Raw genomic sequence first — 26,026 nt, 5'->3', positions numbered from 1 at the left:
AGTTTCCGATGATCCAGCATCTTTCACAGATGACATGTTTGAAAATCTAACAAGTAGCGCCATCTCTAACAGACTATCATGTCCCTATTTATTTTCTTATTTGTCTCTGTCAGGCTGATCCATGGGTTTAGTCCCCAAATCATCAAAATGAGACTTGGAATTGAACACTGAAATTCATGATACTTGGAAAGGTTGCACAGATCAATGGCACAGCCACACCTTATGTATTTTCATAGCTTCCCTCATTCACGGTCAGTGCTGGTAGCACGTTGCAATTGTGGGAGAAGTTCTTTTCTTCCTCTACTAAAACACTCTCTTATATTTCACATATTCTACAAGACATCTAGAATTCCAGGCAACTTTGGTCTTCTCCTAGAAGAGACCCAAAGTGAAGATGAAATCTGGCTTGGTCCCCTCAGCTGAACAAAGAGGCTCTGCAAAGAAAAAATTCACTTACCCCATAGTACAAGCCAAAATAGGGTGAGATCTCAGGTTTGAAAGTGTGGATGAGGGACAAGATCTCATCTTTGTAGCCCCAGAGCAAATGGTCCACCGTGTGCGTCACAAAGACCTTCTGCTGATAGGTCTTTAACAGGGCTTCGATGATCTCCCGGAGGAAGCGTTGATGGGTCCATTCCATGGCGGTCTGAGAAGCACAGGCAAATTCAGATAGCAGCATCCCCACCCCACTCTCCTACTGAGCCTTCAGCAAAGGGGGCTGGAAACTTAAATGTAAATGTTGAGATTCAGTAGCTGAAAAAATCAACCAGCGAGCTCCTCTCAGGCTGCATGTGCAAGAATAAGACTCTTCAGTTACTGTCATTTCTCAGTATTACATTTTGTAAGTGTGAGCTTAGCATCCCCACGCAGCCTTTTATCTCAATGTTGGAAGAAAGGGAAAAGCTCTTGTGAGTACGTTGGCATCTTTGGCCACAAGGCGGCGCTATCTTCCTCTTGATCGGGGCCAGAGGCTGGGCCCAATAAACCTTACACCACTAGGCAGCCGGGCAGGGCCAGATCTGGATGTAATTCTAAGTCCTGGATCCACCATGAGTGTCCCGCTGCATATACAGTGGTCACTACGAGAGTGGGAGCCTCAGAAAGGTTTGGGGTAGGTGAATAGTAAAGTTTTCTGGTTGTCAAATGTGTTATTATTAAATGGAATATTGTCATTATAAACAGAGCCCAGTGAAATCACTCTAGGCTGTAATCAACAGACCAGGCTCTATTATTTGGAATGGGGAAAAACAGTCAATACATATTTTGAGAATGCAAAAATCCAAGATATAAATCTAAACTAAGAAGTGGTATGAAAATTCGATTGCTGGAGTTTCTGAACCAAAACAAGGGGCAAATAAATATTTTTAAAATTATTAGCTACGCCCCCAAAATCCTAGAGACATATTTATTTGCACATGTGCTGATCCTGAACACACGGCAAGAAGTTGGGGGAAAGAAATCCTAAAGTTTGCATTTTGTCACCATTTGAAAAGACTTTGTTTGAAAGACTTTAAAATAAAAAGTGTCGGGGTTGCCGGTTAGGTTAGCTCAGTTGGTTAGAGCGGGGTGCTCTTAACAACAAAGTTGCCGGTTTGATCCCCACATGGGCCAGTGTGAGCTGCGCCCTGCACAACTAGATTGAAACAACTACTTGACTTGGAGCTGATCGGTCCTGGAAAAACACACTGAAAGTAAATAAAAGTTTGAAAAACAAAAAGTGTCTAAGATGAACTTTAAAGAAAGGGAAAAAATATTTTTTTTCTTTTTATATATGTATATTCTTTAACATAGCTTAATAGTTCCTAAATGTTAAGCCATAAGAGCCTTAAGTTAGCTTTTTCCTTTCTGCTAAAATTCACAATAATAGTATTAATACTTAAAGTGCTTACTTACCACTGCAGGAATATTTAATGTTCTAATTAAGTCAATTTTAGGGTCTCCAACAGATTGGTTTCGTACAAAAACGTAGGCCTTGTTGCTAACAGCAGATATTGTTGTTCCATTATCTCCAAATTGAATATCTCCTTTGTTTCTGATTTCCCTAAAAGAAAGAAGAGGATTTTGTTTGAAAATAGTCACTACTTTAAAAAACAATATTTTCCCTTTCTTTCAACCTCAAAGTTATTTTCAAAGTAACATTCCCAATATAACCATTATAAAGAAGAGACTGTAGACAGTGATCCCTTACAAACTAGAGATTAAAGTTATAATGTGGAAGGAATTGAGGCCTAGGATAAAGTCTTCTCAAAAAACTGTCATTTTCATTCTTTCCCCCAACAATTTGGAAAATGCAATGGTCAAAGGTCATTTTGACCAGGGAATCAAAGCCAATGAACTCTGGGTTATGGTTTGGTTCTGAAATATTTTCAAATTTTTTAGCTCATAGGTTCAGTTTGAATTTCAATTTGTTTACCAGTGACTTTTTATTTCTAACTTGAATTCAGCAAATTCATTTAACAAAATGCTTAGTAAATGAGAGGCGTTCACTCCTGTGTTTGGTATACAGTTCATTTTGCTTCAGGTTAGTGGCCCCAAGTGAGGTATCAGGAGAGTCTGTAGAGTGCCCCGTGGCAGGCCTGGGACTAGGGTGGGGAAATGAGGCACTCACCTTGGGCACAAAATGTCAGAGGAGACAAAAGACTCAGTAATCGAGATATAAAATATTGTAATGCAATTTTAAAAGCCAAAATTACTGCAAAAAAAAAAATCACGATGAACAACAAAACATAAAAATTTTAAATAAGAACAGGACTGATACATTGTTCATTAAAAACCACACACTCGTCCTGGCCCTGTCTGGTCCACAGCAGATGTTCACTAAATTCCAATGTCTATTCCTTCTCTCCCTCTGCTGCTTACCTTCTCCCTGTTCCATCTAGGGCTGTGCTGTCTCACTTGGTAGCCACGTGTTTACTGAGCCCTTGAACTGTGGCTAATTGGAATTGAGATGTATTAAAAGCATAAAATACATGCCAGATTTCAAAAACAGTACCAAAAAACAAAAGTAAAAGTAAAATATCTCCTAACTTTTTAATGTTGATTACATGTTGAAATGAAACTGTTTTAGATACCATGGATAAAATAAAAATGTATTATTAAAACTAACTGCAACTGTTTCTTTTTACTTTTTTTTAATGTGGCTACTAGAAAAATCTTAAATTACTTATGTGAGTCACATTATATTTCAATTGGATGGAGCTAATCAAAGAGTTTATCATTCAGACACAGGCAGGAAGGCATTAGGCAACTGGGCTACCGACCACCTCCTCCAGAGGTTTTTCCTGTCCATAGCCACACATGGGGTTTCCTCCCCCCTGAAGACCTGTGGAGCTTGCTGTTCTGTACCATGTCTTTGGTACTCCATTACAAACTGCTTAGTGGCACCATTTAGATTGTGAAGGAATTGTCTTGAAGCCTCAGGTAGACTGCAAACAAGCTTAAGAAACTTGTATACCTATGAAATCTTTTCCAGATTTTAAAATAAAAATAGATAAGCAAATACATACATACAGATTGTTTGAAAAGATGAGTCTTTGTTCTTCTCTAGCATGAAGCACCAACCTATACACAATGATATAAATATCTGACACTTGCATAGCTCTTCAAAGGGTGTAACCACACTGTCCATTAGATTTCATCTAATCCTTCCAACAAGCCTGAGTGTGGCACAGACAGAGCCAGTATTTTTGTCCCACTTTTACAAATGGGGACACAGGACACAGATGGGCATTAGAAGAATCAGAATTTGAGACCAAGTCTTCCAATTCACATACAGTACACTTTCCACTGGATCTGTGGCCTCTCTTAATAGGTGCTTATAGAATGAAACTAATGAATGCCTCTAGGAAATGCGAAATCTAAATAATTATGAGAGAGAAAAAAATTACATGCCCTTCCAGTTCACAGGAAAATGTACAAAATCTGATAGTGTGGTCGTGTTAAAACACTTGTGCCATGTGCAGTTAGGGGGCATTTGCAGTGGACTTTTGGTTGTTAGACATTTACTCCCCTTTCTTTTGATCAGAGCCCTGATTTCTTTTCCTCTCCTGCACCTGGCAGTGCTGTGGGAGCAGAGCTCACCTAATCCCTTTCCTAGGGTCTCTGACTCCTCAGCACAGAGCCTCAAGATGGAAAACATGGTAGACACATGGCTTCCTCCAGGGGACGCACAAGATGCGAGGCTCCTTCTGCTCCTGAGACTGGGGCCTTTAAAGCTGCTCTGGGCCCTGCTTCTTTCTTCCCAGCGGCTCCTTGGACTCGGTAACCCACTTTATAGTCTTCAAATTCTTTTTATTTACATTGTCCAGAGGTTTCTCTCGCTTGCAACCAAAGATCCCTCATATAGAAATCATAACCCAGTCTTTTAAGAGATGAGAAAATGGAGATTCAGATAAAGTAACGAGCCCAGGACTAACCAGGAGGTGGCAGAACAACGTTTAGAATCCATTCCCTGACTTCACATTCAAGGTTTTCCTTGACAATACACAGAAGTTAATGCAAAAGAATTTCGTAGAAACTAGAGGAGAAGAGTAATTTTCAAAGGCAAATCCCTTCTTCCACCTGGACTGGTGCCTGCAGAGGGTCATTCCTTCCCCGTGACTTCTGGTCCCAGAGCCTTCTTGCAGCCAAGGTGAGGAGGGAAAGACTTCTCTAGGTGAATCTATTTATAATCAGGGCCCAGGACCCCAAGTTGACCTCGCTGACCACTCAGGAAGCAGAAGTAGAAAAAGTGATTCCAGAGTGAACACCAGTTTGCACTCAGAGAAACCTGGGCCAGGAAGCAAAGAGCTATGATTCAACGTAGGTCCAGAAGCCCAGGGATCAACTGCGCCAACTTTTCTGACTAATGACGAAAATCCATGACCTTGCTAAGGCCTTTTTCTGTTTTTTCACTGAGCCCTAGGTCATGAACCTAGAGGCCTGAATAATTCCAAGCCTAGAGCCTACATCATTTATGTTTATTTACGTGTACTGACTCTGGAGATGACTTTTAAAATGTTTTCATTATGGCTTACCCTGTAAAAATCTGATATTTAAAAGGAAAATTGAGCATGGAAGATCCAATCACTTTAAGCCTGTAACTTGACTTAGTTTTTCAATAAACTTCAAAAAGTCAAAGCCCTGGTTTCCCAAACCACGAAACAAATTTAAATTCACTTGGCAGAAGCCAAGGGACCATGACAGGTCACCCACAGCTAACCACAACTTCCCTCAACTACCAGCCACCCTACGTCATGACATGTGGCCTTTTCAGAGTGGTCTAACTGAAGGAAGACAGTGCCACTGGGCTGTCAGAAGTGGCCTCCCGCTCTGCAGAGGTCAAGGAAACCAAGGGAGAGGTGGCTAGTGGCCTCCCTCTCAGAACGACATATAGTCATACAGCCAGAGGAACATACACTCAGAGGAAACCCAAAATGTTTCTCCTTCCAAGCACTCCTGTCACTCTGGCAACCCTGAGGAAGCCACACTGCAAGAAGAGGGCTTCTGGTAACAATACCAACAAGTCTAGTTACCCAAATGTCCCCCACAGCTGATGAACAATAGTCAACTGGAAGCAGGGTGATCTCCTGGTGAACAGCAGAACTGAGAGCAAGAAGTGATCAATTATTGCTTTACAGTATCTGAGAAAACCAAAGAAGCTTCTAGAAAGAGAGACAAAAGTTTGTTTGTTTGTTTTAAAGGCAAAGCAAATCTTAGGTGTAGACAATTAATTAAGGAACTGTACTTGAAAGTGCCTGGTATGGCCCCTGATACTTGGTAGGTGCTAATAAATCCTACTGATGTTGAAGGCTGTGGGACATCATGGACTCAGATTATAGTAAATATGAGTTAATCATAATAATGGCCCTAGTCTTTAAGAAAAGGTTTGGTTATGCTCCAGGAACTATTTAATCAGGCAGGAAAACACATGATTGATTTTAGAGATATTCATTTTAAATTATTTTTTAAAGTTCTTACTTTTTGAAACAAAAAAAATTTTTTTAAACTCCTGAATGTTTAAACAAAATCTTAACCATCACAGAAGGCAAACAAAAGCCTGAATAAAACAAAACAAAAGGAATAATTTAAACTAGTTGGAAAATTAACATCTATCGGTGCAATAGATTTTAATACTATCATAATACTATCATATAATCCTTAACTTTTAATCATTTTGGTTCTTCATTCATCCAATACTCTTGGCTGAGGATTGGATGTGACTGAACACATTGGGCAGAGTGTGGGTTGAGATCTGACAGCTAAGCTTTGCATTTAATTCTGGCTTCATCCGTTACTAGCTCTGTGATTAAGGACAAGTTATTTGTTGCTTCTGTGCCTCAGTTTCCTCATCTGTGATATGGAGATAATAATGTACCTTTCTTATAGGGTTGTTGTAAGAAATAAATCCGCATACACTTGTGATCCAGTTAGGATACTACCTTGCCCGATACTAAGTGCTTAGGAAACATTACCTACTAAGATGTGTGAGGGATTCTGCTGAGCTCTCGACGGAGAGATGTTAAGACCTGGTTCCTGTTCTCAAAGAATCCATGGTACAGCACAGGAGACAGCCTTCTGAACGGCTACCTTGCACGGGAAAGTGCTCCTAAGCTGACCTCCAGGTGCTGGCAAGACACCCAGAGGAGGCGGGGTGGCTACTGGGAGTCGTGAGGAAGGCGTTGTACAGGAACACATCTGTGTTGGTTCTGCTAGGAGTAGGCTTCCCCGGAGCAGGAGTGGGGAGGCGCTTCCAGACAGGGCCTGAGCCAGGGCAGGCCGCACAGCATGAAAGCACAGGATGTGTTAGTGGAGTGGCGGGGTGAGGAAACTGGTCATGGCAGGGGATGGCACACTGCAGAAGTGGTGCAGAAGCTGCACACAGCCTGCAGCTCAGGACAAGGCTGGGCTGAGCACACAGGTCAGTGGAGAAGTGAAGTCACAGGGTGGATGAGCAGACCAGGGAGAGAGGGCAGCACAAGGGAAGCAGGCCACAGGCAGGGTGCTGAGCCACACCTAACTTAACTTTCCAGTACACCTGCCTTGTCCACTAAGTGAAAGACTGAACGTGGAGAGCCCGAAGCAGGATCCTGAGAAAAGGCACGGGGTGGGGTGGGGAGGATGAGGCCCACATTTGTTGGGGGTGTGCAAAAAACCTCTCTACTCCTGAAGATGGACATGGTCCCCCGTCCTCAAAGCATTACCCTGATCCCCCTGGCTAACACAGGCAAGTCACCCAGGGCCTCCATGCGCATTTGACACCCAAGTCACCACCTTTTGTACAGGATGAGAAGGGAGGGGAATCTTTGCTATTTTTCTCACTTGTGAGCAGTTCAAGGATTTTTTAAAAAACAAATTTATCTGAAGACACTTTATTTTCTAGCATGAGAAAAAAGTGGTATCAGACAAGAGTGAGTCAGGTTTAGAAAAAGAGACAAGCATTCTCTTATAATAACGAAAACAATAACCATGACATGTCTAAATTTTCTATCATCTCTTTGATATTAAAAAAAATTACTCAGCTCGGCTCAGAGATGAGTAAAGGACCAAAGGACTAAAAGAACAGAATTGGAACGTTTAAATAAAGTTCCTACCTTTACTATTATAAATTGCAAGGAGACAATTAGATCCTTAAGAAATTAAATGTGAAAAAACAGGACTACAAAAAAATAGACTTGAATATCAAATCTGTGAAGGGAATAGAACATCTTAAGCTCAAAAATGATAGAAAGTTCATAAAAGAATAGATTTGACTGCATGTAAATTTTGAAAATAAAAAAGGCAAATAATAGAAAAACAGTTGCCACAAATGTGACAAAGGGTTAACATCATTATATACAAGTTTACACAATGGCATGAGCACGCCAGAACCCAGACAAATGGGCAAAGGACAAGAACTAAGAGTGTGGAAAGACAATTGGTTGACAAACACGAAGAGAATATTCAATCCATGTGGTCATCAAAGGACAAAAGGAGAACTGGTCTACATGCCCAAGAAGGGAATGGTTAAGTGTAGTAATATATTCCCTCTATCTCTTGATTATCAGCACTAAAATCTATTAGTATAAAATCAGGATATACATGGGAAGATATCTAGGATGTAATATTAAGGGACTAGAATATACATGTCATGTACATATGCGTACATATAATATGTACAGATAGTATGGTAACTATGAAAAAGTAAAACTCACCTGTGGAAAATGGCTGAGAAGATATCCACTAAAATATTATCGATTATCTTTGAGACAGTGAAATCATACATAGTAGTAGTTGCTCTTATTTAACTTTACTGAATTTTCAAGTTTATCTTTACTACTTATATATTTATAATATAAAATATAGCCTACACTTTTAAAGGTATGTAATGTTACATATGATATTATATATGTTGATTATTTCATATTCCAGTATTACTTAATGCACAATGAATAATTTAAAAAATTAAATATTTATCCCTTGCATCTTCTTCCTTTTTGTCAAAGCAGTAATATGAAAGAGAAATGAACAATCCAAACAGCAAATCTAAGAAAATCAAAAAAGGATGTTTAAAGGGATACTGTACATTTATCAAACACGTCTTAGAAATATGAAAGTTAGTTGAAAGAGCCCTTAGACAAATTTATTTTTAAAGAATTCTTGAAATGTTAAATAGTAGGCAAAATAAAAAAAGAAACCTGACAAAATGAAAAATAAATCTCAAAAAGGCTACAAAGCCATGGATTACCATATATTAGATACACATTTTTGGGCAAATATGTCACTAAGCAACAGGATCATGAGGCAAATTGGCTTTGCGTGAACAAAGGTCTATTCCAGGGCTCATCAATCCACAACAATTCGCTCGACCCAGCAATTCCACCTTTGGGTATTTATCCAAAGAAAACGAAAACACTAATTTAAACAGATATATTTACCCTTATGTTCACTGCAGCATTATGTACAATAGCCAAAATATGGAAGCAACCTAAGTGTCCACTGATGGATAAAGATGTGGTACAGATATATAATGGAATATTACTCTACAATAAAAAAAAAAAAGAAATTTTGCCATTGGAGACAACACGGATGGACCTAGAGGGTGTTACGCTAAGTGAAATAAGTCAGACAGAGAAGGACAAATACAGTATGATTTCACTTATATGTGGTATTAAAAAAAAAAGACAAATAAACAAAACAAAAACAGACTCATAGAAGCAGAGAAACTGATGGTTGCCAGAGGGGAGGGGGTTTAGGGATGGGAGAAAAAGGTGAAGGGGAATAAGAGGTACAAGCTTCCAGTTATAAAATAAATAAGTCATGGGGATGTAGTCAATAACATTGTAATAACTTAGTACAGCGATAGATGGTTACTAGACTTAGTATGATGATCCTATTGTAAGGTACATAAATGTCGAATCACTATGTTGTACACCTGAAACTAATTAATATTGTATGCCAACTATACTTCAATTAAAAAAAATTTTTTAAGTTATAACATATTGCTTAAACCAGATTGACTGGTTTTTCTCTACTGTGTTTCCCCGAAAATACGACCTAGCTGGAAAATCAGCTCTAATGCGTCTTTTGGAGCAAAAATTAATATAAGACCTGGTATTATTATATTATATTATATTATATTATATTATATTATATTATATTATACTATATTATATTATATAAAACTGGGTCTAATATTAATTTTTGCTCCAAAAGACGCATTAGAGCTGATTGCCTGGCTAGGTCTTATTTTTGGGGAAACATGGTACATGTGGAAGTACCACCATCTTTTTCCAAAAACATTAATATTCTGAATTCATCAATATGTGAAAGTTTCGGGAAGCATGCTCCTGTAAATTGTGTGTCAAATTAATCAGGCCCTCCACAGCCCAGTGTGGCCTTTCCCCCTCTGAGAGATTTCCTATCCAGGCCAATATGCACTACCCAGTTAGGGGCCAGCATGCGCTGCCCTTCCTTTGCCCCAGGACTCTTTACACACAATGGACAGAGTCAACTGATGCAGTTGGGAGGGAAGCCATGGAACTATCAAACAGTGGGGCAGGAGCTACTGGAATGTTCTGTTTGTTATGCAGCTAAACAATAGCATAATTTAGTCATGACTGACAGAAATCAGATCCACTAAATAACTGCAAAATCTCGCTAGAGGGGCTCTAAGTCTCCCTAAAAAGCCACGTTTTTCTACAAATCCCAGAGTTCACAACCCACTCAACCCCACTAGGAATGCTCAGAAGTTTGCACTGCACATGTGAGTGTCCATTCCTAAACAAGGTCATTCATTTTCAGGATCCTATTCCCTCTTTCCTGAACCTCCTCTTGGCTTCTGGGTTCCCCTGACGCAGTCCTGTGCTTCTAGCTGAATTTCTTGTCTCCTGTGGATTTAAACAATTTCTCCTCATGTGTCCTATGGATTTAAACCATGGCTGACAATGTTTTATTCACTATTCCACAAATATTCATCAAACACTGGATGTTCAGAGATGAAAGGCCTTGGTTCCTACTCCTCACATAGCTTCTAGCACATTGGGAAGAATGACAGATATATATATATATATATATATATATATATATATATATATATATATATATATATACACACATACCAGTGGTTACAACGCATCTAGTCAGTGTCGTAATAGACACACCAACCAAAGTCTCATGAGGAGGCAGCATCTGAGCTGAGACAGGTGGTGGTGACAAGTTCATCCTCGGAGAGAACAGCACACTCACTGGCACAGTGGTGCGCGGTGACTTACACATAATTGGATCGCAGTCAGATCAACATGGCAGCCGCTAGCCACATGTGGCTCGTACACACTCGCCATGTGGCCAGTCTGAAAGCGGATGTGTTGTACATGTGAAATACACATACACAGGATTTCATAGACTTAGTACGGAAAAAAGAATGTAAAGTGTATGAATAATTCTGAATATTGATTACATGTTGGACATGATACTATTATAGATGGCATTGCGATAAACAAAATATTAAAATTAACTTCTCTTTCTTTTTACTTTTAAAATGTGATTCCTAAAAAATTTTAAATAACATATGTGGCTCATGTTAAATTGGATAGCTCTGGTTAAAATATAAAATTAGCTCTGGTTAGAGTATAAAATTCTAGGTTAGGAATGCCAAAAAGAAAAAAAAATAAATTAAATAACAAAATAAAATAAAGGGCCTAGACATATAGAAGGAACTAAATTGCTCAAGCCTTGGACATCACACAGGGGAGTCATGAGGACCCAAGCAGGCAGGGAAGAAGGTGTCAGATGTGCCCTTTGGAAAAATCACTCTGGCAGTGGAGTGGAGGAGAGACCAGGGAAGGGAGAAAAATCAGAGACAGGAAAACTCACGTCGGCAAAAATGAAAGTCAGTAATGACCAATCTGCCTTCCAAGCTCTTGGATCTGCTCTCAGGGGTCCGTAACCGTCCCTGTGCCACAGGTGCCTGTGGCAGTCTCATGAAGCCTACGAGCCTTTCTCAGATCCGTGTTTTACGTACAGAAAATAAAACACCCAGGATTACACAAGAAACCAGTGATTGAAATACAGGTACCATTTTAAAATCTGTGATACGGCAATATATGTGCTTCCTTATCGACACTTTAAATAAGATGTAGCAGCAGGTCTAACAATTACTGTAATTATGAAATATTTATGAACATGCATGATATTTCGAGCAGCCGCTATCATGAGACACAAATATCATGAGTATTTATGCTCCATTAGTGGTGAAGACAAGGGGACTGCAAACACTGCTGTGGTTTGTTTCCTACATTTACACTCAAAGAAAATGCTACATTTTAGTGAGTAGTTAGTGATAACAGAATGTAATTTTTTTCCCACCCAAGTCACAGACCACCTTAAATTCTACCCATGGGCCCCTCAGGGATCCATGGATCCTGGGTTAGGAACCCCTGTAAGATGTTCCTAGGCTTTCCTCACAAGTGAGTGTAGGTCCCTCTAAAATGGGACCCTGGAGGGCATAGCCTAACAGTGAGACACCATGGTACTTTTAGGGTTTATTTGCTTCCATTACCACATCTACAACAGCACATTGATAAGCCAGTGGCCACAATGGCTCAGCAGATGTTTTAATGGGAGACTAATCGCTTTCTTTGGGTTATGACTAGAGCCCATGTCTTTTTCTCAAGAGATGAAGATCATGACCACAGGGGACCCAGAAGGAAAACTGTTTGTTCTTTAGTTCTCAGGTGAGTTCATTCTTGCATAGAGGCAGAGTCTCCACCCTCACCCAAAGGAATTTAGTTAAAAACCAGAAACAGCAAAAAGACAAATACTGTATGGTGGCACTTATATGAGGCAGCTTTGGCAGTCAAATTCATAGAAACAAAGTAGAATGGTAGTTACTGGGGGCTGGGGGAGAGAGAGGGGGAGTTATTTAATGGGTATAGAATTTCAGATCTGCAAGATGTAAAGGTTCCGGGGCTCTGTTTCCCAACAATGTGAATATACCTAACACTAAACTGTACACTTAAACATGGTTAAGATGGTATGTTTTATATAATTTTGGTTTTTATCACAATGAAAAATGGTTCAAATCGTAAAACAAACAGGACACTCAGATCCTAATTCAACTTCTATTGTCCCTGAGCAGGACAGACCTGCTCTATCCAGTACAGTGTCTTTGGGCATTAAAAAAAAAAAAAAAGGAAAAAAAGGTGCTTTTTATAATGAAGACCCAAGTGTTTTTTTACAGTTCTTTCTTTTATATAACAATAGAGATCATCTTTATTGTTCTGGATATTGATTTATACAGACCAGGACAATCCACCAACACTAATAATCACAAACAATTAGCACTAATTATGTGCTGGCGCTAGTCTAACCATTTTATAAATACTCACTGACTCATTTAGTCCTCCTAACAATCAAAAGGTGGAGGTCCTATTTTTATCTCCACTTTATAGATAAAGAAACCCAGGCACAGAGAAGTAGTAAGTGGAGGGGCGGGATTCAAAACAGGCTTTTTGACTCCAGAGCCAGACCCTGAGTGGTGGAGGCAGAGACTAAGATTTGTATCTCTGAGTTCCAGTGCTGAGACTCTTACTGACTCATACACACTAGGTGCATCAGTCAGCAACCATTTATTGAGCAATCGATTATGACAGAATTGTGAGGAATTTATATCATTTAGTAGTTCTGATGAAGAAAGATCTTCCTCTCTGCTTCCTTTTTTAAAAAAAAAGTTGGTAAGGAGAAACTTTATAAGAAAAATTATTGTGGGGTGGGGGAGAGGGAGGGGCTATTGTCACAGTGGGAGGAGGAATACTAAACAACAGGGAAAGTGCTCTAACCATAAGGTCCCCAAGTGCCTCCCTCTACTCATCTTTTTAAAAATCATTAAAACAACTCTCCTAACTCCCCAGCGTTTGGAATTGGTGGTCACTGCCTAAGACTAACCCATGCTGCTGCTTTTGTGCCCAGAAAAGGTGGGGGAAAGGAGTGAATAAGAGGCTGAAAAGCCTGTCTGCAGATCAACAACAAATTTTAGGAACTGGTCTAAAACTAGTGGGGGAGGGAACTAGGGGACAGCACTAGAAGCCACCAAAGAAAATAAATGGGTTGGGGGTGAAGAGTAGCTCTCCATGGCTCAATAACCACATTCTGCCAACTCAGGAAGCAGCAGCTGCGTTTCTAACATTAACAGGCTGAGACTCAACTCCAGGCTACAAAGCCATTCTCAGGCAGATGTAATCAAAACCTGCGCTCCCTACGCAACACGCAGGGGATGCTCATGGGAAAAGATGAGGGACTCAGGCCACCGTGGGGTCGCTCCATATTTCCAGTATGCAGGGAGGCAGTCAGGACTCACCTGTAGGTGTATGGCCCCACTTCTTCTAACCGAGGGATCTCCCCTCTGAGGATCTCCTCTGGATTGGTGACATTGAAAAAATAAAACTGGGTGTACACTGGCAGAGGCGGCTGCTTCCAGGAGTCAAAGGTCTCGGAACCATTTCTTAGCACAATATTCTAGGGAAGAAAATCAAAAGGAGATTTACAAAGTGTGAGGCAGCTGGCTTTGAACACAGAGGCAGAGAGAAGGACACACCCTTTTCTGACCTCCTCCTGACTCAGTTATTTTTTTCACAGGCATTCAACTGAAGTCCCTTAAGAGCAGGGCCATGCCTTATGTCAACATGAAGCCCATGGCCCTACTTAACCATAAAAGGTCTTCAAAAATATTCTAGTAAAGGAAGGATGCTAGAGCTATAGTACCTGGGTAGAAACATGGTGTGACTAAGGGCATAGGTCTTTTTTTAACAGCCACAACAGTTCATTTACAATTAACTCTTCATTAAGATATTTACAAGACAACCAATTTTACACATCAGAAATTGTATCAAAATTACAACACAGACAACAATATGAAATGAGCATAAAACAAAGCTGAAGTGGACAAACACTTTCTCTTTTTAATTAACACTAGCTTAAACTTTGTTAAAGAAAGTATCCAAAAGGTCCTGTTGGCTTTGTTACGAAGATTCCACTGATAGTAGAGCTGCTGTAGAAGTTAGGCTATTCCCAGAGGCACGGTGCATTCCCAGCTGGCCCACATGAGAGAACAGGGAGACAGGCCCACCAAGGCTAGCTTTGTGCCTTTCACTTGAGATATAACCACACCCATCCCTATACCTCCACCACCAGGCTCTACAAGCGTTTTCTCACTCAATCCCCAACAAACCTATAACAGGACACTTACCCCTGTTTTAACGATGAGGAAGCTGAGCCTCACTTGAGGTTAAGTGCTTTAGGATATTCTTTGTCTACAATCCTTCCTTCGTTTTCCACCCTTACCATGTGTTATAAGCTGAACTGTGTCCCCCCAAAATTTGTATCTTAAAGTCCTAACCCCTAGTACCTCAGCATGTGACTGTATTGGGAAATAGTCTTTAAAGAGAAATGAAAGGTTAAATGAGATCATTAGGGTGGACTGTAATCCAATATGACTAATGTCCTTATGAAAAGAGGATATTAGGACACACACAGGAAAGAACATGTAAAGACACAGGGAGAAGACAGCCATCTGCAAGCCAAAGAGAGAGGCCTCAGAAGACATCAACCTTCCTGACACCTTAACATCAGACTTCTAGTAACCAGAACTATGACACAATAAGTTTCTATTGTTCAAGTCACCCAGTCTGTGGTATTTGTTATGGCAGCCCCAGCAAACCCAAACTAACACGCCATGGTCCCCCCCTACAAGAAGAGCCCCACTGTACTGACTTCAGGCGTGGCCAAGTGACTTGATTTGGTCAACAGAATGTGGGTGGAATGCAAATGCCCCAATTTTAAGCTAAAGTCTTAAGAGGCACAGCAAGTTTCTACCAGCCACTCTCGGCTGAGAGAAAAACATGCCCCAGGTGGCTGTTGATCCTTCAGCCAGCGCCCTAAAATGGTGATGTGTGGACCGGACATGAAGCCTGAACTTCAGCCCCGTTCAGCTGAACCAGCCAAGCTAAAACAACAGCCAGCCTGCACACCAGACTACGAAATAAATGTTACTGTTACAAGCCGCTGAGATCTGGGAGTTTGTTATCCAGCATTGCTAAGGCAGCCTGAATAATATCACGCCCAAGGTGAATTGACAGAAACCTAGTAATATCTAATAGTGAGACCTAACCGTCCTCAACTTGTTAATAGAGAAAAATTACATTCTTACAGTAAAAATTATTGAAGTACACAAGAAAAATAAAAGAAAGCATAGACTGAAAATAAAAAAAAAAGTGAATAGTGATTAACTCTGCATGTTGGAAATTTGTTGTTTTCTCCTTAATGGGATTTTGTATTTTCCAAATTTTTATAATGAACACAAAAATTAACACAGTACATTTTTAAAAAGAAAATCAAAAGAGGAAAATGGAATCTACTGATAGAATATAAGGCACTAGTGAAATAATAACTAGATTCCAAGAGAAGCATCCCCTGACGTCAGCTGTCCTTCCTCTGGCAGTGAGGATCTGAGTGACAACAAACAAAGGGACTGGCTTCAAAGCATGTTAAATACCACATGCTAAAATGTACCTTGAGTGCTCACTTCAGCAGCAATAAGCTAAAATTGGAATGATACAGAGATTAGCAAGGCCCCTGCACAAGGATGACACACAAATCTGTGAAGTGTGCCATAAAAATAAAATAAAAAATAAATAAAACGTACCTGGACACAGCACACAAACAGGATGTCAAGTTTTAGTAGCCCAGACCTCCAATTTAACAGAAGTAATGTTGCAAGGGAGCTTAGTGCTATTGCTCTATTATTAAATGGAAAATATCTCAAGAATCTTTGCAGGGAAAAACAAAGAGGCTGTGGAATAAATGCATGCAGAAAACCTAAGCTTCTGAAAGCAAAGCTGATCATCTGGAGGGTTGGGAGGAAATTCATGTCCACTACTTGGCCATATCTGAGAACTGGGCATTGCTTGTGGTTTGGCATCGGTTCAGAATGTCTATTCATCAGATTTCTATCCAAACCACACGTTACTGAAATATTCTTGGACTTGACTATCAGAACTGATTTACTGAGGTAAGATCAGATTGACGAGAAGGAAAAAATTAAAGACAAACCATGAAAGCCCTTTCCTCCAATTCTGGATCCAGCTCAGACTTTGTCCTTGGTGAAGCTCTCCCCTCCCTGTCCCAGCACTCGATCTCTCCCTGCCCCACTCACCGAGCCACCTAAACCTAACGAGTCATTTTCGGCAGTTTTAAGAACTTTCTGTTTTTTTTATCTTATCTGCTAAACTGGAGTCTTAGCTATCTGAGGAGCAAGGGAGAGAGTCAGGCCCAGCGAATGAGAAAACACCACTGTGAAGGCCCTCGGGTAGAACAGATATAACTCAGAGGCCCAGGAAGGATGAGGTACTGTGCTAAAGGTCACATAGCTACTTAATGTCACAGCTGGGTCAGGAACCCCATGCAGCTTTTCTCCATTCTCCCGCCCTACCTCACAACAGTTTAATAAACGAATATAAATATACCACACATTTTAGTTATACAAATTATATGGTAGAGTTCCTCCACCATAAAGTATGCTTACAGCACCAGAAATAACTCAGTAGCATGAAGTTCATCTACCCAAAACTATGTTAACTATGAGAAAGACAACATATAAATAATAATTTGTCTTCTGGAGGATTCTCAAGGCCCATTGATGTTTTAAAAGATGTCTGATTTCATTAAAATAAGGACCTCTTTTTCTTGTCCATAAATTTCCAGAAAAGGGCAGAGCAATAATGTTCCCTCCTCCATGAATTCCTTGAGTAGCCCCCTTCTAATGAATGGGTCATCCCTTCCTTTCTACCCTGCAACACATTATGTAGGAATTTCTTAGGGGAAAAAAGTGGTCAGGACAGAAAACATTTTCTACAAATTTAGCAGTCATCAACATGAAGCAGGTGATATTAGCAACTGAAAATGAAAAGGACAGTGCAGCTACTCAATATGGTAACATTAGGATAACTGCTTCCTTCTCAAAAATGGAGTAGAGTTTTGTTTTTTGTTTTCCTTTTGTCCTCCCCACAGTGTCTAGGTTAATGCAGTGCCTGGAGTATATCTACTCAATCAACAGAATATAGTACTAGAAAACTTACTCACTAGCTTCCATTGACTTTGCTTAGAAGATGTTAGGAGATAGTTCGATATGAGGCTCTGAGAGAAGAAGAAGAAAGCCACGAACGGTCAAACCCAAAGCCACAGGGCCAGGTTTTGTAACAGCAGCTTGATAGCAACAAATCCAAGTAGCTTTTAAAGTGTTCCCAGAAGAAGTGGCTGTTCAATGACCATTTTAGTTACCTTCAGATATGGAGAGAGCAATAGCTCATCTGAATCACAGAAACACGTAGATCTAACACTTATGTTTGTACATTTTATCGGTAATCCAGCACCCTCAATCGCAAAGTGCGGCCAGTACCTTTTGTGGGTGGAAAGAAAAATCTGTGTCCTTCCATGACCCCTTTTACTAATAAATACTGGGGGTGCCAAAAATATGTATACACATTTTAAGAAATGTTAACACTTTGGTCAGTGTTGCTCAAGCAGTACTTCGCCATCATCAGAAGTGTCTGGATGCTGATGGGAACCACTTTGAGCACCTCTAGTAATTGCAGAAGTCAAATGTGACTCTTTTGTTATCGGTATATATTAATACAGTTTTTTCCTTTCTTAAAATGTGTATACATTTTTTGGGCACCCTCTGTATTTAAAGCAGTGCTATATGCATGGTTTTCTTGCAAAATACAGAACTATGCATGTAAATCATGAAACACTATGTATATGCTAGCATTGTTGGAGATACCCAGCAACACAGATATGGTTTCTGTGTTCTAGTGTCAGGTAGAAGTTAGAAAATATAGGAGAAGGAGGAGGGGTGGTGGCAGGGGGTCCATAGTGCGTACAGAAAAAGCTCATAACTGTCTTTGATTAACTGACTCCAGACAGGCAGGAGGTGGTCTGGAGCAAGATCAGGATCAGAGTCAACAGACCTCCACCCATCTTAGGAGGTCACACCCTCTGGTGGAAGAGCATGCACCACTTTTCCCGCCAATCAGTATGTAACTCCCTCACCCCACCCAGCAAACTGTAAGTCCTTGGGACAAGGGCTCTCTCTCTCTCTCTCTCTCTCTCTCTCTCTCTCTCTCTCTCTCTCTCTCTCTCTCTCCCTCTCCCTCTCCCCCTCTCTCCTACTGTTCTCTTCCCTGAGAACATATCACTAATAAACCCTGCTTGCATATTAATCGGCTTGCTGACCTTTGATTTATCTCTGCATCTGCAAGAAAAACTGAGACTCCCTTAACACTAGGAGCTTATCCTCTAGGGGAATATTAATACACACATGTAAGATCATCAACAACCAAATAGCATGTGATAAAATGGCCAAGGAGTATGTGTGTATACCAGACAATGATTTCTATAGAGTTCAGACAATGGATTTTATGAACTGAGATAGAGAAAGGTGATGCTTAAAGTGAGACAGGAAGAATGAACAAAAATCTGGCAAGTAGAGGGAGGTCACGGGGTGGGTGCCTGATGGACAGCCAGGGTCGAATGAACTGTCCTGTCTGGCTGGACAGAATAAGCCCTTCCTTCCTGCTTGCTCCATGTCCATCTTTCCTGGAGCCCTCTGCTTAATCAGAAAGATAGTGGCTGTGGAGAATGAGACAATAAAAGATACAGAAATGGGACAATGTTAGGTGTGACTGACTGTGAGTTTTATAGGGAGTAGGGAGATTTATTTCGAGAGGTAGGTTGGGGGTCACAGGAGTCTAGATTTTATCTGATACACAATGGGGAGTCAAGGAAGGTTTCTGAGCTTCAGCTTATTATCAAGAGCCGGGCAGTATGTTGTAACTTTATCTCATCTACTTTGCTTAATAGCCTACAAGGTGAAAATCATCTTTCCAATTTTACATTTCAGGAGACCAAAGCTCAAACAAGGTTAGGAGTATGTCTGAGGTTTGCCTGTAGCATGTGGAGCCAGCCTCCCACCCCAGAAATCATTACAAACCTGTGCTCCTAGCAAGAACCCAAAGTTCCCGGAAAACAGCAATGGTTCAGAAACCCCTCCTTTTGTGTTCCAGGAAATGGCTTACTGCAAAGAAACACCGTGCCCCATATGCCTTAGATAAGATTCACAGAAGTCCTCCTGTCTTACCTAAGACAAGGCCAGGCACCGCCAGACTCTCATTCTTTGCCTCATAATTGATCACCTGAACTGCTTGTTCCCACCAATCAACGGGAACAAAATGTTTATTAACGTACAGTGTGGTGCCTATAGTTAATACTGTGTTGTACATTTGAAAGTTGTTAGGAGGATGTCACCACATGCAGACACAAAAAGGCAACTCTGTGACGTGATGGATGTGTTAATTAACTAGATTGTGGTAATCATGTCACAATGCATATGTATGTCAAACATCATGTTGTACACCTTAAATATATATAATTTTTTATTTGTCAATCATGCTTAAATAAAGCTAGGAGGGGGAAATGCTTGTTTGCCAAATATCGGTTAAGTTTTTCTCCTTCCCAGACCTGTTTACTCCTTCCTGCAAAACAAAAACCCTCTGACTAACCCTTGAGGTTCCCACATACCATAGTCAGAAGTTCTTTTTGCAAGTCCCTCTCCACTTATTGCAATAGTCCTTTCCAATTTGCAATAATCCTTTGAAGTAGTCTCTCCTTACCTAAGTCAGATTTGTTTTTTATTGGCGACTCCTATTGTGCCATGCCACCTATTTTGAATTGACACAGGCAAGAAGCGCTTTAAAAGGTTACACCGACACAAGTGGGAAGGAGGGCTTGGCTAGGATTATTGTCAGGATTAAATGAGGTCTCAGCAGAGTGCTAATCTCAGTTCACACTCAAAATGCTCAATAATCAGTGACTGTGATTTCGGTGATTGCCATCTTCAAGTTGGGGGAGAGAGGGTTCTAGGACTTGGTTCGAATTAAAAAAGGAATCATGTCACTCTCATTAGTCTGTGCAAATATAGACAACCCAGCAAATGTTAAACAATAAAAGAGAAAAATGAAAAACAAACAGAAAGGCTTTTGTCATGATCCTCTCTTCTAGCCCTACATATTATTCAGTTTAGGTTGAAACAACAAGGATTTAGCGTAAAATCGGAAATAACCATAATGTTGTACAGGAAAAGAATGACTTAGTAAATTGTGATAATTCACAGGTTGGAGTAGAAAGCAACCATTAAAATTACAAAAACTACACTGAAATAAGAAACATGCTCACGATCTATGTTAAATGGAAAACGCAGACAACGCAAAATACGTGAATGTGTGGACAAAGCCAACAGATAAATTACAAACATAAAAACATTAGGGGGGTGAAGTATAGAAAATTTTAAAGTGTCAGTCTTTTAGTCACCCTCAAAATCTCTAAGCCTCCACACTAAACATCTAATAGCACTTATCTCTGTGGAATAGGATTGCAAGAGTTCCTCCATTCTCTCTGCTATGTTTTGCTGTAGTTTGAATTTTTTTCAACAGAAATAAATGATTTCCGGAAGCAGAAAAAAAAATGTTCCTGTAATATTTTTTTTAAGTAAAAATCTAAGAAAGCAATTCAGATTCTAGACAATGTTATTAATAGACCCTAAGAGAAAGGAGGAATAGATACAAAGAGAACCAACTTCATCTAGGCCTTTCTTCTGTTCTTACACAACAAAGGAGAGGCTGATGCCTCATCAGCTGTGGTCAGTTCTCCCACAAGAGCAACCCTCCCCCACCACACACAAACAGGGCTTTAAAGTATTTCTTTTCCTATTACTGTCAGGATGGTTGATTTAGCATTCTGCATTCCTCACTCGCTTTTCCTGACAAGCATCACAGTGTGTGGAGAACTTTAGAGTGAGAAAGGATTTGCAATCTCATTTATTTATGAAAATAAAGAAAATCACCTCAGGATGATGAACCCTGAAAGAGCCAGTAAATGTGAATGAACAGATGGTTAACTGCCTACGTTTGTCTTCCCTTATTTGTATCCAGCTTTTAGGCAACCAGAAATCCAAAGACAAGTGGAAGAGTTTTCAGAAAGGAGGGGAAAATCCTTTCCAGAAAGGAAGGCAAAACTGGCTGTCCTCACAACAGTCTGACTTAAATCTGTTCCTCCAAGCTTCAAATGGACTCAGGAAAATTTCAGGATAGACACAAACACTTAGTAGGCTCGAGTCCTTAACTGAAAAAAAAATAAAAAAATAAAAAAAGCAAATGAAAAACCTAACAGTAAAAAACAATCTTGACAGCTTGCCAGTCATACTGATCGCAGATGCTATTTACAACCTGGGGTTCTCACTATCTGCCTCCACCCCCATCATAGATAGTCTTTATCCTGGCCACCCTCACCTGAGTTAATGCCCACACAAGTCTCACGCCACCTCTTATTCTATTCGAATATTGCCCTCAAGAGTGTTGGCTTTTCCTGCACCTTTAATGTGTTCTTTTCCTCCACCCCCCATGGCTGGATATTTGCCAAGAAACCCACTGTAAATCTCAGACTGAGTGGTGTGTGTGTGTGTGTGTGTGTGTGTGTGTATACACACACTAAATAAGGAAGGAGAGAACAGAGTGAAGGTGAAGTTCATACATACAGCTGCCAACATTTCTAAAACAGTTGCTCCTTATTTTTATCTCCCTCCCCTGCCATTCAGCTCAGAGAAAGACAACTGCCATTACTGCCATGGCCAGCTGCTACTCATTTCAAGTCCAGGAGTCAGGTGCTGTGTGAGGGCTTTATGTATGTGATCTCTAAGCATTACATCGACCCTGCAAGATCCCATTTTACAGATAAGAAACTGTGGCACTGGCTTTCCCAAGCTCACAGAGTTAGTACATCATGTCAAAGCTGACCAAGTCCAGGTCTGCGGATTTGCAAAGCCCATTCGTGGCCACTCCAGAAGCTGCTACCCTCAGGGCAGAGCTGCCAGATTTAGCTAATAAAAACATGGAATGCCCAAGTATGTCCCAAATATTGCATGGGCTATGTCAAAAATGCTTTAATTCTTAGGAGATGCATGCTGAAGAATTCAGGGGCAGAGTATTGTAATGTCTTCCACTTGCATTCAAACAATTCAAGAAAAAGCAGAGAGAGAAGTAAATATGCCAGGATGTTAACAACTGATAAATACTGCATGAATCAAAATACTGCATGAGACATACTAAGATATTATTCGTTGTTTATCTGAAATTCAAATTTAACTAGGCATCCTGTATTTTATCTGGCAACCCTACCCCAGAGAAACTGTGAAACTGTGGAGAAACCATAACTTGGGTTCTGAGACCTTCCTAGGGAGTCAGCCCCTCCATCTGAAGGAAAACAAACTAGGGCAGCTCTGTGAGGTCATGGTGAACTCCCAGGCTGGAACTGACACACAAGGAACTGAGACAGGAAGACCTGAGCTCTAGAGTTTCCAGGTGGCTGCTCCGCCCAGGTTATGCTAATGTGTCCAGACAGCACCTCAACCTCCTGCCACTAGATGGTCCAGAAGAGGGGCTCCATTTTGACCTTAAACTTCTCATTTCTGCTCCAGATCCTCAGGGCATTCAACTATACACACCCTGGGGCTTGCTTTGCCAAGGAAAGACTAACTAGTAATAACGCTAACCTCGAGCCTGGAGACTGCTGGGCACAGGAAGTCATTCATTCCACCCGATACAAGGAGCCAGTTTCCCTGGTACACAAGGAACCCTTTGCTCAGTGTACATGTAAAGCCATGGCTTGGAAACAACTAATCCTCCTCACTAAGGATTCTTCTGTGGTGGTGACAGCCACCAGACAGACCATGTAGTCAGCAGGGGTTTCTAGTTATACTAAATTAAAAATCAACGTAAGGTCCTAAATTAGTTTTATAATGTGATTTTGGAGACTGCTTATTAATTTTAGCCAAGCAGAACGCAATGAATTTTTCCAGGTGCAATATGGTGGCACTACCACCAAAAGAAATATTGGAAGGTGATCAAGTTATGTGGTGAATCTGCAGTGCCAACAGCCCCAAACAATCATTTGGACTGAAAAACTTACTTTTCAGTTAATTCGCCAATATGTATATATTGAGCTTTCTATATGCCTAACAGGTATAGGCTGTGTTCTCAAGAAGAAATTCAGCTAAGGACACAAAATGGACATGCATGTAACAGTTAGTGAACAATTAATTGCAAGGACCAGTAATTCAGCCCAAAAGAAGGGTTTATGCCTGAAATTATCTGGATCATTCCATTTGTATGGATCCTTCCTAAAATCCCCATCTGTACATCTCATAGCTAACGGGACCAAAAATGGACCAAAAATTATTTTCTCCAATCAATCACTAAATCCTACTGATTTTACCTCTTCTTCTCCATTTCTATTCCTGTGGCCACTGCTTCCCCAGGTTGGACTGTGGCAATACTACAGATAGTGTCCTAACTGGTCTCCTTTCTCCAGTCTTGTTCCTCTCAAATCTATTTCCTACCTCAGCCTCCAGAGAGTTCTATCTAAAGTGACTATCTGAGCAGACACTCCCCATTGCTCACAGGATAAAGTCCAAGGTCCCTGACCTGCTGTGCTAAGCCCTGCCATGATTTGACACAGCCCGATACCTGTCATCATCTGTCATTCCCTGACAGGTACTTTATACACGAGCAACACTCAACTGCCCATTGTTCCCCAGGTACAGGCTGGATGAGCTGCTTCTGCCAAGAGTTGACATGACTTGATACAGCCACAAGGCACATTACATCCAAGTCAACCTGGTAGAGCTCGTTTGGAAGGCAACAGTAGGAGGGTTGTTGAACCAGCTGTCCTGGTATAAACCACTTCCAAATGATAAAAATAAGCACTCAGGGACTTGCATTAGGCTTTGATGGGAATAAGTAATACTTTTCTTTAAGAAAACTGTCAGGACTCAAGAGTACTGCTGGTTGTTCTTTTAGTTCAACAGAGTGCTACTTAATAATTAAACATGACTTCAGTATCCATGCTGCCATCTACACTGTCTAAATTCACCCAGAGACAATGCAGACCTCTTTGAGAGCCTGGCCTAACAGCATGTAGAGGATTTTTATTGGACTCTCGATTAATAAAACTCACCAAATATCAAAACACCAGCTGGTTTTCCTTTGTTTTTTAAAATTTCTTCACAAAATTAAGCAAACCCAAACTAAACTCTTGTAGTAATGTAAGTAATTTGCACGGCTTATCTTTTTTATTTTCTGTTAAGATAAAAGGAAAAAGCTGCCATTAACATTCTACCCTTATTCTCTGACCTTATTTTAACTCAGGAACAAATGCACTGGCACTTTTTTTAATGTTACTATTGTTTGACTCATTTTGCTTTATTGCAACTGTAATAATTTCAGCTACTGTGATCTGACAGCTGAGGTTCAAATGTTAGTTCATGTGTAAACTGCTACTCTGTCTATAAATTACGCACAGAACAACAGGGTGGAATAGCTATCCCGAAAAAAGCTTCTGCTACAAAGCACCCATTAGAAAAACTTCCAGGTAATTACAAATGTGAAACCAAGGTTGAGAACTGCTGGCCTAAAGAGAGAAATAGCAGTCACCAGATGGACCCTTAATCATAAGGTCCAGGTAAAAATCGGGGAAATATATGTGTATGTGGGGGGAGTGGTTGAAGGAGTGAATGGGAAAGAGGATTTTAAGGTGTGAATAAATAAGAAGTATGGACAAAACAATGCCTGGTTGTCTGTGTAACTTGCGGAGCCAGTCTTATTATTTTACAACCTGTTTGGTTGTGATTATATCTCTTAGAGATGAAATAAGTGATGTTTCCATTGCTCATTATATCTGTCTCCCATTCCTTCCATTACTCTTGATTATTAGAAGTACAGTGATAAAAGCAAATATCCTGAAAATGGGACTTGTAAGAATGATTACATTACTCTAACAATGGCATTCTGTCTCTCTCTCTCTCTCTCTAGACAGGCTATAAAGCTCAGATGCTGGCGGGGCCAGGTGAATAAGGTAAATGAGTGAATTGGGCATGAGCTTGTACATTTGTTGGCGTGTCAAACCACTGCAATTGTATTTACTTCTATATAGAAATATGTCCTTGCCCATTTTTATTAAACACCCGACCCTCACAGGCTTTCATTTTCCTTCTTTTGGTAAAGAGGGTCCGATACAAACAGATACTTCTCTACTCTAAGAAAGGCCACTGAGCAAACAACATGACACAGGACACCTTCACTGGGCCTCAGAGTCAGGAAGCCAACAGGAGGGTGGAAACAGGATGGTGGGAACAGGGAGGGAAGTCCTGTCAGGACTGTGTGGGGCCAGCACTGCAGAGCACCCACATGTTTCATGAGAAACTGGAAATCTAGATTATGGGATGAAGTTTCCAGATTCTAAAGCTATAAACTACTAGTGAGGCAAACATGTGACCAGTGGCCAGAGAGTGGAACAAAAATGTGAAGCCAAACAAGAACAACAGTATCATTCCTGAAGACGTAAGTTTTCATCTATTCATCCTTCCATTCATCCAAGCAACACTTATTGACCATCTATGACATGATAT

General features: G+C 40.5%; 1 protein-coding gene and 1 non-coding gene across 2 annotated transcripts in view; one reads left to right on the top strand and one right to left on the bottom strand.

Annotated features, from left to right (window-relative positions):
- Nucleotides 1–26,026, bottom strand: part of SCARB2 (scavenger receptor class B member 2) — a 56,263-nt gene that overhangs the window by 22,512 nt on the left and 7,725 nt on the right. Inside the window, exons 2-4 of the mRNA XM_019720445.2 lie at nt 13,814–13,971; nt 1,894–2,041; nt 458–646 (exon numbers count right to left, since the gene is read on the bottom strand). Of these exons, the coding sequence (XP_019576004.2) occupies nt 458–646; nt 1,894–2,041; nt 13,814–13,971 (495 nt within the window). The remainder of the gene's footprint in view (nt 1–457; nt 647–1,893; nt 2,042–13,813; nt 13,972–26,026) is intronic.
- On the top strand, nt 16,030–16,131 carry LOC141570232 (U6 spliceosomal RNA). Its single transcript, XR_012494243.1, has one exon. It is a non-coding gene; the product is annotated as a U6 spliceosomal RNA (small nuclear RNA).

The sequence above is a fragment of the Rhinolophus sinicus genome, linkage group LG02, assembly GCF_036562045.2.
Source record: "Rhinolophus sinicus isolate RSC01 linkage group LG02, ASM3656204v1, whole genome shotgun sequence".
NCBI lineage: Eukaryota > Metazoa > Chordata > Mammalia > Chiroptera > Rhinolophidae > Rhinolophus > Rhinolophus sinicus.
The sequence above is the reverse complement of the archived record's forward strand: the minus strand, read 5'-3'. Positions and strand labels throughout refer to the sequence as shown.